This window comes from Cryptosporidium muris, genomic scaffold (assembly GCF_000006515.1).
Source record: "Cryptosporidium muris RN66 scf_1106632373453 genomic scaffold, whole genome shotgun sequence".
Lineage (NCBI taxonomy): Eukaryota > Apicomplexa > Conoidasida > Eucoccidiorida > Cryptosporidiidae > Cryptosporidium > Cryptosporidium muris.
The window spans coordinates 647,704-661,104 of NW_002196570.1; the positions used below are offsets into that span (position 1 = coordinate 647,704).

Here is a 13,401-nt window from a genome sequence, read left to right on the forward strand (position 1 = left end):
CTTTTATTGCTTATCTAGTGTATAATTCGTTGGTATACTCATAAATGATTGAATATATTGTACTTTCTGTTGATTATACAAGTATTCAGATTGATCTTTAGAACTATTTATAAATTTGATAAAATCCTTTAGTATATATTCATTTGTTTTAATCATTCGAAATAATTCATGTCCATTTTCAAGTATTAATGCAATATAGTCAATAGTAAATCCAACAAGAATTGAAGATTCACTAGGGTCGGCATTTTGTCCAAACAAACATTCTATACAATGTTCAACAGAAGATATATGAGAAGTCCAGCATGACGTATTAATAAAAGAGGCTTTAACCCTTCTCAAAATCTTAGGTAATAATCTTTGCAGAAGATCTTTGTCAAATTTAAGGTAGTTTTTACCTTTATCATTTTTCAGAATGACATCAAATACCGTTACAACTAATTTTGGTAAATATTGTTGATATGCTGAAATAATGTTGTTTCCCATTATATTATTCAATGATGTCACAAGATTTGTTTTTAAATTTTCATCTTGGATATTTTCTTTCCAAGAAAAATAGTTACTCATTATTAAAAGTACATAAAATATTACTGTTTTAGTAGGACATTCATCTCTAACTAAAAAAGACTGGTAAATTGAAGATAATTGTTCCATATGATCTATAATCCCATAGAAAGGATTTGCAACCATCTTTTTACTATCACTTAACTGATATTTATTTAGATTCATAATACTTGGTAGTGAGAAAAATATATGAAATCCAAGTATATATATATTTCTTATATGTTCAAAAAGTACAAATTTTGAACTTTGAGAACTTACAATTGAAGTATCTTCAATTGTTAGGACTTTCGGTAGTAATTTAAATAAGTTTTCTATTTGGAACTGAAGGGTATTTTCAATAGATATAGACATAAGTGATGTTAAAGTCAAATCAGTACTATATCTCTTTTTTGGTCCAGGTGTATTATTAAATCCTAGCATATTAAATGTCCACAATATATTTTTAGTAAAAAGATTTGTACATGTAAAAATACCGTTAGATGATATGGAATATTCTAATGATTTTGATATTTCTACAGTGTTAGAATTATTATTTGTAATATTGATATTATTTAAAATTATTTCAGCCTTGCAGTTGCTTAAGAACTCTGAGACTATATAATTCCACATTTGATAGCCACAAATATTAGCTACAGTCCAAAGTAAATCTTTAATTAAAGCTAAATTTGGATAATTTAAATTTTGCACTACTGATTCACAGTAAATGTTTATTAATAATAAAATATTTGATAATCCAAAACTTGTAAATAGACTTGTTTCATCTTTTGATTGTATTATCTGGCATTTCAACATATTAGCTACTTTAGGCTTATTGATCTCATTTCTATTCAAAGCTATTATTAGTATAGTACTAATCACAAAATTCTTGTGATCCAAATATTCTGATCTATCTATAGAATTTATATCATACATGTAATCCTCATCTTCAACTTGAATATACTTATGTAAAAGTATAGATCCAATCTTCTCATATTTTTCACTTTCAAAACTACACAATTCTGGATCATTCTGAAATTGGAACAAGTCATAGATTAAGATGTTGATTATTATGTAATATAATATATAAGTCACATTATAAGTCCAAAGATTACATATACTTGCCTTATCACATTTATTTATAATATGAAATATAGATAGTAAAAGATTGTCATACTGTAGAATTACCCTTTTTTCAGTATATTCAGCTAACCATAGTAATAATATTTTAATAAATACAACTTTCTCTAATGATACATTTTGATTTTCTTCCATGAAATATCCACCCCAAAATCTGATAGCATCATTTACAAGTGCCAAGTTATCACTAAACATTTTACTCAACAAACTTGTAGAAACTAGAGATGTAAGATATTTGCAAATATTTTGAGGAATTTCTGAATTATTCATTAATAAATTATTATCAAAGCTGGAATTAGTATATATGCACAGTTGGCTATCAATCTGATCTATATAAACTACTGAGCGAGTTGTATCTTCTATTTTTAGTGATTTCATTTTTGAAATATAATCTGATGTACATGACAATTTTTCACTAATTTTAGTATCGATACTTTCTTTAAAATCTACATTCTGTCTATTATGAGAAGATAAAGCTTGTAGCATAGTTGGCATATTTGTCGTTTTTGGAGTTTCTATAACTGATAATGATTGCAAGTATTTCCCACTTATTGATAAATTTTCTGAAAGAGATAAATTATCAAGGCATGAATTATCTTTTGATTGTGATATATATTTAGTAGATTTATTAGCTGGTAAATGAGATTTATTCAAAGAATTCATTTGCACTGTCTCTTCAGCCTTTTTGGGTGAAGATAATTTAAAGGGTTTTTTTAGTGCTATTTGTGAATTTATATTTGTATTCATTATTTTAGAATTCTTTAAATTAGTTGGATTTTTTGTATTCTGAGAATTAGAACCAGTCAAATTTAGTGAAGATATATCACTTGTATTAGTTGTAGTTAAGGTACTTTGAGTAAATATCGAATTTTTAAGATTTACTAGTCCAGAAACCTGAGACGAATTCTTAATATTTGCTACATTTGTACAATTCGGAATTTGTCTTGAGTTCAAGGAAACTGATTTCGTTATAACTGTAGGAAATTCTTGAAGTTCCTGTTGTTCATCAGTATTTGTAATATCCGATACAGTAGTAAATTCAGAAATCCTCAGTTTCTTTCTAGTATCTTCCAAAAGTTTTTGCTTTGCACTATTTAAACTATCAAATATCTTATTAGCATTCGAATTTATGGTAGACCCAAATATAGGATCTCTTAGCCTTAATAAAATTACAGAAGCAGAAGATCTAACTTGAGCAGATGCATCATCTAAAAGTGGAGGTATATCATTCACTAACATTTTAAATCCTTTTAAATGTTTTTCAGGAAAATCCTTCTTTTCTATAACCATATCGATCAAATTTAAAAAAATGCTCATTGCTGAACATTTAGCTGTTGCTGGAGCAGCTTTTAAACCACATATATGTAAATCTTCGTAAAGTTGGTCTAGAGTACAAGAATATGTTAGTATAGCCATCAAAGAATTTACAGCCTCATTACAAATACTCCTATTTTGATCTTTTAATTTAACCATTATCTGTACAGCTGTTGGACGCAAAATATTACTGATTCTTCCACGCAAACCCTTGGATAAACTTCCAATTAAACGTAATAATGAAACTAATAAGGCTATATTACTTTCTAGTTTTAGCATTCTTTGAAAAATTGAAAACATATTCTGGAAATCATTCAAACTTGGAGGTGAATTCCCTTTCCCACTATTTGAACCACTTGTATTCTGATTATTACTTGCCTTTGGATTATCATTTTGTGAAATTGCTAGCTTAGGATATTTTTCACATAACTGAATTAATTGATCAACAGCAGCTTTTCTCTCATTCCATTTTATTTCCTTAGATCCGACAATATTTAACCAATTATTTGGTAACATATGAATTACATCTACTGCTTCTATGGTATCATATACTGAACTAAGTTTATTCGTTCCTTGTTCCAAATATCCTTTCTTTGTCAATTTCTCACTATTCAAATTCTTATTACTTTGTAACTTTGCAAGAAATTCTTTTTTTAAAGGTGTAGCAAATGAGTCTCCATTTGTTTCTATTATAGCATTACATCTCTTCTCAACTTCTTGTTGTTGAGGAGAACTTAGTAATTGGATAATACCATCAATATTCTTAGTATAACTAAATGTAAGAACAAAAATTGAATAAACAGAATCTCTAACAGATTTATCACTACAATCCGCAAGTAAAAATGCAGTTTTATTGCACCATTGAGTAATAGGTAAATACTCTATACCATAATTTTCAATCATATGTGAATAAAGTGAAACAATACCTAAAATTTGTCTTATTACTAATCCTTTTGCTTTCCTGTTTGTCTCCAAAAATGTATTCATATCTTCCCATAAAAAGTTCGTACTGTCTATAGTAGCTCCTTCAATTAATAATGATGTCTCAAATATTGATGCAACTAAAGAGATAGATGGACTAGATGTCTTAGAATTATAAAGTGTCTTTTTTATCAATATATCAACCAAATCTTCCTTCCATATTCTCCTCAAATCTATATCAGTATTTGATGTACTACAGTATAAAAATATATACTTGGATATTGCTTGAATTGCTTTACCCTGAGCTGCAACATTTTTATCTGAAATCATGTTTGGTATCATTTCTGTTAAAAAGCTAGGTTTCTCCCCTAGATCCATTTCATTTATTAATTTCTCATATCCATAAATTCTCATCTGCCATTCATTACTTACTATTAGTGACTGTATAGGAATTGCAGATAAATCAATTCCATTATAAATATTATTGTTCTTAGGTGCAAATTCTGGAATATTGAATTCTGTATTCTTATCTATAACATTTATTTCCTCCTCCATATTTTTTAAAATTCCAAGATACTACTTTGTGTATGCTTCAATGCAGTTCCCGAAATATTACCGCCTATTACACCGCTTGAATAGTGGGGATCCAATGGTACTGTAGTACCACATTCAAAGTTAAACTTATCTAGTAGTACTTTACTCCTAATAGAGAAAAAAAAGAAAAAAGAATCAATAACTTTTAAATAATGTATAGAATAAGAAATATTACTTAAGTAAATGCTTACAATAATGGTCTCTTTGTAGTCTAATATGTCATGTATTAATAAAAATCTAATTTCAATCTAAATTAATATATAGCAATTAGGACTCTAAAATATAGCCCTATTAGTAGGATTTATTATCGTAAATATCTTAATAGCTCTTTAATAAGACTATGGAAATATATTATTAATATACCCATGTACCTTATTTTCACAATAAAGCCATTTCACTATCTAATAGGCATAAAACCCTGTTTTATTAGGTTGGGATCCTGGAATTGGATCTCTTGCTGGTATACCATATGGATATGCTGCAAATGGATTACATGGAGAATACATATTAGAACCATTTACAGGATTAAATTGTGCCATATGATAAGGAGCATTAACTATTATAGTTTGATCCGTTGGTGGTATATATGGATTTAAAGGTTGACCATTATGAAAACGATGAGGTTCTGGTAATTCCAAACTTCTTGTTTCTGTATTCTTGCAAGAACTAACAAATTCTGGTAATAAAGGTGGCATTACACATGGTACGCCTGCTAAACTTGCATATGGGTAACCTGGCATTACTCTACAATCTACTGGTACAAATGTCTTTGGTTGAGCATATAATGTTGGTATTGAAGGTGCACCAGAAATTGGAAGCAAGATATTTGAGGATTGAGGTACAATTGTTGGGACACTTGGTTGATCACCTTCCATCTTTCAACTACTATCCTTTTTATTTAATAGATCTAAAATTTCTGTTCTTTGTTTTTGTTAAATCTTATTGATGAGTAAATATATCAATAAATTAGAATTGTTTATATTGATATCTAAGTGATAGACATGTTAATATAATATACACACAAATCACAAAATTTGAAATTAGACAAGAATATCACGTAATAAAGCGGTATATTATTACCGCCTATAGTTATTGAACTTGAGGTTTATTTGTATTGAATAATATGAATCCTGTTTTTAGATGATAAAGTACTACCATCAAATTTACCAAAAAAAAAAAAAAAGGGGATTATTTTAAATTATGGACTTATTTAGTTTATTATTGAATATTATTGGACCTTTTATAATTCGTATTATAGATTACTAGTACAGAGCATAATTAACAAGTTAGAAGATCCTATTTATAATATATTACCTGTTATATTTAACTATTCCTATATAAAATATTAGAAATCCACTTTTTACTCTTACTTTACATGGGTAACTTTGCTAATATAGATGTAACATTGAAGATTAAATATGACAGATTATCACTTTATATTAAGTTATTAGAATTAAGAGGTAACTAGAGAAGTAAAGCTACGAAATACTTTAAAATGAACTTATCGGATATAATTGTTAACTACTAATAATATATATTTAACAATTACTTGGTAATATAATGTTAATACTAAATTTCGTTTCTATGTGAAAACTAAAGGTTTAATTGAATAGCACTTCAGAAAAGAAGATAAATTCTACTTATACATGAATATATTAAATACTGAAATTTATTATTTAGTTTATGTATAGGATAAAGAGGAACTTTAAGACTTGAAATAAAGTAATATTTATTGTTATTAACAATAAGTATTCATATATTTATATTCGTATTTCCAAATTAAAATATACAAAAGTTTAGGATATCTATGAAGATTTTATTTGATACAATGATTTATAGGTAATAACTTCTTTATCTTTGAAATATAAAAGGGTGATCATATATGTTTTAAATAATAAGAAAGTAGTAAATTCTTTTTTATTGATAATATATAATATTATTTTTGAACTTAAATTATTAAGAGTATAATAAGAAATACAATTTAGATCTATAATATTTTGTGAAGTAACAACTCTTCTAATTAATATTAATAATATATTCATTGATGATTTTTAGCTATTATATTGCAAATTAGAGGTAATAGATTTTAAACTTTGGAAATATAATATTTAGTGTTATAAAAGTATATTTTATATTGATTATGGAGAATATTTGAGTTGTTAATGAAATTCTAAGATTAAAATCAGAAACTTTAACTATAAAACTTACAAATGATAAAACCTATAAGATTTTTTTAACTAATGATTTAACTATTAAAAATATTATAAATATAAACATTTTTGTACTGATGACTGAACTAAGATTAAAGTATCAATTTAAGTAATTAGGTATTTATAAATGAGGTGTATAAGATGTGAAAGTTTATTATATTATCTAATATATTTTGATAGTTGGAACATTAAGATGTATGCGTATTTTATTAATTATTATCTTATTTATTAAACTTTAGAATAAATTCAATGTTATTTAGCCTCAAATTATAAAGATACCTTTAAAGTTTCTATGATCTTATTAAATATAAAAGAAGATAATATAAACTATAACAAAAAGAAAATTTTCTATTTAGAATATAGAAAATAAAATAAAACTAGATTTGAGATATTACTGAACTTTATAAACAAGATTATAATAAAACCTATAAAAATATTCATTTATGTTGCGGATAGGTATTATTAATTGAATACTTTAGATAATATCATTAATATTAAATTTGAAAATTCTCAAAAAATATCTTGGATAGCTTGTAAAATTTCAATATTTTAAGTTAATTTTTATAAAATGAACTTTTTTGTTAATGTTTAAGTATAAAAATAAATTTCTGATTAATTAAAGAGTCTAAAATATAATTTTATATAGATTTTAATGATAAATAGTTAAATTATTTATATACTGATACTAATATTAGTAAATAAAAGAAAATATCATAATTTTATAAAATAGATCAAACCAGTATTATATTAACTGTATAACAACATTAGTGATTTAGTAAAGATAATATAAAGATTAAAATTAAATACTTTGAATTCTAGGTAAATATTAATTTTGAGAATAACTTAATAGCTGGATATATTTAAAAGAAAAATAGATGTGAAATATTACTATAGCTATTTAAAATTTTGAAGGATACAAGTATTTTTGTAATATAATGCTAATAAGTAAATAAATAACTTATTGATATATATTTAATAGCCAATTTAAAATATAATATGAAATTTTGTAGATTTTTTTTTTTAGTTGTTAATCACATTATACAGAGTATTCCTCCAAGAATAAGTAAGAAGGTGGCAATACCAATTGTTATAAATATTACTATTTTCCCATTTGATTTGTTAACTATTGGTTCATCAGTTTCTTTATCAATAGGTATTGAAGGCTGTACTTCGTTGAATTCAATATGATTTAAAGATTCATCATCTTGATTTTTTTCATGAAGTTCTTGATCCTAAAATCAAAAATAATATTTATAATTTTCCAATATATTATATTAGTTGTATTAATTTATTATAAATTAAACATACCTCTGCTTCATCTATATTTGTATCAGCTATAGATAATGAACGTTTAAGACGCTGCTCTAAGCTCTGCTGACGTATTTCTTCAGTAGGAGGTGCAATAGCTTCACCCTCATGGATAGTTTGGTATTCTACAGACAAGTTAGTTTCTTCATCTTTATTTATATTTGATTTATTGTTAAAATTTTTAGAGTTCTGTTTAAACTCTTGAGTTACTAAAGTAGTATTATTAATATCTTGTTTAGATTCTCTTTCATCTTTGTTTATTATATCATAATTATTATCATATGAAACTTTTTCCTCAATAACTTCAACATCTTTTTTAGGAATTTCTTCTTTAAGTTCACTCTTCTGATCAAGAATTCTCTTCCTTTCTTCTGCAGCTTTTGTAGATTCATCTCTGAAATAAATTAGATATTGAGAGTTTTATTCTTTATTGTATATGCATTAAATATAATATTTCTAATGATTATTCACTCACCTAAAGACTTGAAGCTCTTTTGATACTGTTGAATCCATTATATTTAACCTTTCCTTATTAAGTAATTCCTGAAAAAAAAAAAATTGTAAGATAAAACACAATATTTTGTATTGTTTAATAGATCCAATATTTAATTTCTTACCTGTTTAGCTTTCCATTTGTCTTGTTGAAGAGTATTTTGGTTTGAAGAACAAGTAATTCTAACACAAGAGTTATATTGATTAGGATAACAGTGTTTACTATTGCATTTATATGTAGCCTTTAAGCCTTGTATAATGGTAGATAGGCCATTTTTAGATAATACATCAATAGGTACTGAAACAGCATTTGATCTTTATTCAATTTATGAAAAATATATTTTAGATTTATTACAATAATTTTTAAACTTACAAAAGAAGTTTTTGATTAGGCCTTAGTTTTCCTATATATTGAGAAGGTTTAATACATTTTGAATCTTCTTTACATTGAACATCTACCTTAAATTCAAAAGATGGATATTTGCGTTTTGTAAAAAAAGAATTTTCTTTGTTACTTATTTCTGTAGAGTAAAATTGTATTAAGGTATGAACTGTAAGTTGCACATAATTGTTAATAACCTAAAATTATATATGAAATAAATTATAGATACTATGGTGAAAGTACTGAAATATAATTGAACTTACTTCACAATTGTTTATTCTTGAAAGAAACTTTTCTCCTTTTAAAAACCACTCTATTTTAGATCCCATTCTCATAATTGATCCTTCATTTTCGTATTTATATTCGGTTTCTATATGCTTATTTTTCGATTTTTTCCCCTCGAATATATTTAGCCCTGGAAAGCCCCTTGAGCTTTTTTTCTTTTTTTTTTCAACCTCAACATCATCTTCTATATCATTATCATTATCCTTATTTGATTTTTTATTTTCAGTCTTTTTTTTTTTAAAAATATTTCTGAAAATTTCTGGGACCTTTGAGTTTACTTTCTTATATTTTGAAGAATTATTCGTATGCTTTTTGTTGGGTTTCTTCTGAGTTTCATTTTCTTCTAAGAAATCAGAATCATCAGTACTCATATCAGAATGTAACTGAAGAAATGAGGACTTTAATGAATTTAAGGAATACATATTATTTACACTTTCATCATCTTCATTCACTATCTGACTAGAAACTTCTTCTTGTTTACTATCTAATTCACTTTTATCCTTTTTTGAAAAGTCTTCAGAATCTTTAGAATCTTCTATTGAATCAGATATATTATCTTTATCATCTCCTGAATCTAAAAGAGAATCTGCATCTTCATTATTATCTGATTTTGATACTATATTTTCTAACTGTAGAAAACCTTGAAATAAAGTAATTTCTTCGGAAAAAGAAGAAAAAGTTGAACAAAAAGAAGCTGGAGAATGCAATTTTGTCGCCCTTTTACAATTACTACAACGAGTTACAAAGAAACATTCACCTGGACTGGTACCTATATAGCCTTTGTGTACTTTACAATCCAATGTCTGACATATACTATTTGTTTTTAAAGTTTTCTGAAATACAAAGTCGGACTTTTTAGATTTCAATTCTAAAGCTTCTAAAATCTGGGAATTAGTTGTAATAAGTATAATAGGAAGCAAACCAACCAGGAAATTCATCATTATTTTAAATAGTATGGATGTGTAGCTTGTAGCAGAGAATTTGCGTGTAAATCTTTATTACACACACAAACTAAGCAGTGAGGTTAATTATATGAAGATATATTCAATTTATTAGGAAAAAAAGTATATTTGCAATGTTATATATAAGCAGATATTCAAATTACAGTAATAATAAATATAAATAATCAAAATATTAGTTGCAAGAGCACAGAAACTTCACTAAAAAGTACGTAACTAGACATAAATGGTCATTGAATTGTATTTAATCTAACATTCCCAAAATAAATAAATTTAAGATTTGTAATGGTGACTAGCTATAATCCCTTCAGAAACTTGTTTAGCAGTTGCCTCACCACAAAGTGCAGCCACTAAATGTAGACCAAATTCAATAGCAGTTCCAGGTGCTTGAGAAGTTATTACATTTGCATCTACTGCAACATGTGGTTGTTCCGGATGAGGTTTAGATAATTGATTTTTCATAGAAGGGTAACAAACTGCATGTTCAACATCATCTAATAGACCATGTGGTTCTAAAACTAAAGCAGGTGAGGCACAAATAGCCGCTATTATACCTCCACTATTCTTTGTATGATGTAGATGTTCCTTAAATAAGTTGGATTCTGCAAGAGCTTTTGAGCATCCCAAACCACCTGGACAAACTATTGCATTAAAACCTTTATCTAAGTCTTTTAAAAGCACATCAGCACACAGCTTAATACCATTTGCGCCCACCACATTCAAATTATCACCAACAGACGCTATTAAAACATCTAAACCTGCTCTCCTCATAATATCAACAGGTGTAACAAATTCAATCTCCTCGACCCCGTCAGCTATTGCAACAAGAACTTTAGTTGTCATCACTTTATTAGATCCACAATATATTATAATTCAAAAAAAAAAAATAAATACTAAAGATACTTGAGGTAAAAAAAAAGAAATCTCTTTAAGTAGAATAGAATGAGATAGATCTCACAATCTTTGTAAAAAGATAATAGCAGCGCCAATCTGAATCTTGTTATTGTAATTAATTAAAAAAAAAGCGAACCTTAAAAAGATTTTAATACCGCCCAGGATATTGACAAGATTCTGATAACTTTGGTAATTTCCCAAGGTTTTAATTAGCTAGGGATCTTATCACTATATTTAAGACTTTATCTAGAAGTCTTGTAACTATATTATAGAATACAACATTCAAATTTCAGATATTAGATTTAAAAGTGAACTTGAAAATTACTGAACATCAAGCCATTTATTGCTGGCTGTTAGTATACATTATATAAGAACTGACTATTAATTTTGGAATATTTATATTAATAAGATCGTGATATACACAGTAATCTAGATATTAATAGATATAACTGAACCAACTATATTTGATGCACACAAAATATACTTTGAATACAACTAAATATGTATTGATATACATGCTTAACTATTTATTAAAAATAATATAGTAGGAATTGTGTTGTTACCTTTAGTACATAGTTATTTCCTGTAATTCTTACTAAATATAAAGTGCAAATAATAGATCCCATATTAATACACAATTAGCTAGTGTACTTTAAACACAAAAGTAGTACCTCTAAGGGCTTATTTAAAGAAAAAAAAAAGAAACACCAGCTTCATCTCTTAATTAGTTAAAAATCTGTTAATTTATAATTAGGTCCTTAATATATCATATCATTAAAGTTAAGATATATTAGTATACACTGAAATTTTCAAGACCTATACCTAATATTACTTCGATTGCTATAGAAATATAAAAATTCTTTTTCTTAACAGGTACTTAAGAATCAGTCTTTAGTGGTACCGCTTACTAAGGATGCAGAGAAATCTTCAAATGTATTAACCGCCTAATGTTACAAATATGCGCGTATATAGGCTTGGTATGATTTGATCTACTCTTAGATATTTTAAAAGAAATAGTAATAAGTATAAGTAGCTAACTGTAAATATTCTCATAATAGTGTTGGTAATATTAAATATAGAGATTAAAAAAAGCTTATATCATAAGTCTTGAAGTATTCTATAGATTTTATATTTATTTAAATAGCGCTTGTGTACTGTCTCTGAGTATATATGTGCGTGTACTAAAGTTGCGACTTAGACGTAGACAATTTTCCATATGGCATTATACGTATAGCAACTGTGTCTATTTAACCTAAATAAATTTATACAAGAACCGGAATGTATTTACGTATATGAGGAGGCAAGCGAAGCACCGTTTCTAATATTTATTGTATTCATTGGTTAAAAACAGTCTTTTTTATTCCTAGCTTACTGTTTGAGAAATGTCAGGAGTGAGCCGTAGAGCAGTTATAACTGATCCGAACGGTGTGTATGAAGGTGAAGTAAATGAGAAGGGACTTAAACATGGTACTGGAGTATACAAAGTTAATACTGGTGACACTTATGAAGGTGAGTATGCAAATGGGTTGAAGAGTGGCTATGGTATATATACATGGGCTAATGGAGATAAGTTCGAGGGTCATTATAAGGATGACATAAAATGGGGCCATGGAATATATAGATGGTCAAACGGCGAGGTATTTGAAGGCGAGTATGTTCGTGGAGTTAAGTGTGGTCATGGTGTTTACACATGGCCAAATGGAGACAGATTTGAAGGTGAGTATAAGGATGGTGTAAAGGAGGGTTATGGTGTATACAAACTAGCAACTGGACGTATATATGAAGGTCAGTATTCTCGAGATATGCGTAATGGACAAGGTACTTCACGTTATACAGATGGATCAGTTTATACTGGTGAATGGTTAGATGGCAAGGAACATGGCCAGGGATTATTGAAATTTAGTGATAGTAGTTCTTATGAAGGGGACTTCCAGAATGGTGCTCCTAATGGTCAAGGGAAGTATACTTACTCTAATGGGAATTTCTATGTAGGAGGATTTAAGAATGGACTTACAGATGGTCCTGGATCTTTGACATTTGCAGATGATAGTCGCATTTTAAAGGCTAATTGGAGGGATGGTCAAGTAGAAGGGGATGCTACAATTATTTATCCAGATGGTGGGAAGTATACTGGAGAAGTTGTGAATGGAATAAGGCAAGGTAGAGGATGTATGGTAGAGTCAAATGGAGAAGTTTTTGAAGGTGAATACTTTAGAGATGTAAGGCATGGTGAAGGTACTTTAACAGTTAATGGAAAGGCAAAGAGAGTTAAGTATAGTATGGGTAAGAAAGTAGGTTTATGTTCATGTTAATGTGAGATGATGAGGGATAGTATATAGGATATACTTGATTGAGTACAAGAGGA

General features: G+C 27.2%; 5 protein-coding genes across 5 annotated transcripts, besides 14 other annotated features; 1 reads left to right on the top strand and 4 right to left on the bottom strand.

Moving 5' to 3' along the window:
• Positions 1–3: 3 nt before the first annotated feature.
• CMU_040160 (uncharacterized protein) lies at positions 4–4,467 on the bottom strand (the record flags this gene model as incomplete). Its single annotated transcript, XM_002139260.1, has 1 exon — positions 4–4,467. The coding sequence occupies one exon, from the start codon at positions 4,465–4,467 to the stop codon at positions 4–6; it is 4,464 nt and encodes a 1,487-aa protein (XP_002139296.1).
• Positions 1,086–1,124: a sequence feature (AT_rich).
• Positions 1,268–1,288: a sequence feature (AT_rich).
• A 440-nt stretch (positions 4,468–4,907) lies between the features above and the next one.
• On the bottom strand, positions 4,908–5,381 carry CMU_040170 (uncharacterized protein; the record flags this gene model as incomplete). The annotated part of the gene is made up of 1 exon (XM_002139261.1): positions 4,908–5,381. One exon carries the CDS (start codon positions 5,379–5,381, stop codon positions 4,908–4,910), a length of 474 nt encoding a protein of 157 aa, XP_002139297.1.
• A 1,038-nt stretch (positions 5,382–6,419) lies between these two features.
• Positions 6,420–6,466: a sequence feature (AT_rich).
• A 57-nt stretch (positions 6,467–6,523) lies between these two features.
• Positions 6,524–6,545: a sequence feature (AT_rich).
• A 188-nt stretch (positions 6,546–6,733) lies between these two features.
• Positions 6,734–6,780: a sequence feature (AT_rich).
• A 138-nt stretch (positions 6,781–6,918) lies between these two features.
• Positions 6,919–6,949: a sequence feature (AT_rich).
• Positions 6,950–7,014: 65 nt separating this feature from the next.
• Positions 7,015–7,093: a sequence feature (AT_rich).
• A 157-nt stretch (positions 7,094–7,250) lies between these two features.
• Positions 7,251–7,445: a sequence feature (AT_rich).
• Positions 7,446–7,662: 217 nt separating this feature from the next.
• Positions 7,663–7,739: a sequence feature (AT_rich).
• An 8-nt stretch (positions 7,740–7,747) lies between these two features.
• Positions 7,748–10,124, bottom strand: CMU_040180 (uncharacterized protein; the record flags this gene model as incomplete). Its single annotated transcript, XM_002139262.1, has 6 exons — positions 7,748–7,948; positions 8,025–8,418; positions 8,500–8,567; positions 8,642–8,831; positions 8,890–9,095; positions 9,162–10,124. The coding sequence occupies 6 exons, from the start codon at positions 10,122–10,124 to the stop codon at positions 7,748–7,750; spliced, it is 2,022 nt and encodes a 673-aa protein (XP_002139298.1).
• Positions 7,957–8,019: a sequence feature (AT_rich).
• Positions 8,840–8,884: a sequence feature (AT_rich).
• Positions 9,412–9,432: a sequence feature (AT_rich).
• Positions 10,125–10,290: 166 nt separating the features above from the next.
• Positions 10,291–10,320: a sequence feature (AT_rich).
• Positions 10,321–10,415: 95 nt separating this feature from the next.
• On the bottom strand, positions 10,416–10,985 carry CMU_040190 (DJ-1 family protein; the record flags this gene model as incomplete). Its single annotated transcript, XM_002139263.1, has 1 exon — positions 10,416–10,985. One exon carries the CDS (start codon positions 10,983–10,985, stop codon positions 10,416–10,418), a length of 570 nt encoding a protein of 189 aa, XP_002139299.1.
• Positions 10,986–11,002: 17 nt separating this feature from the next.
• Positions 11,003–11,035: a sequence feature (AT_rich).
• A 1,383-nt stretch (positions 11,036–12,418) lies between these two features.
• Positions 12,419–13,348, top strand: CMU_040200 (MORN repeat protein, putative; the record flags this gene model as incomplete). The annotated part of the gene is made up of 1 exon (XM_002139264.1): positions 12,419–13,348. The coding sequence occupies one exon, from the start codon at positions 12,419–12,421 to the stop codon at positions 13,346–13,348; it is 930 nt and encodes a 309-aa protein (XP_002139300.1).
• Between the last annotated feature and the right edge of the window lie 53 nt (positions 13,349–13,401).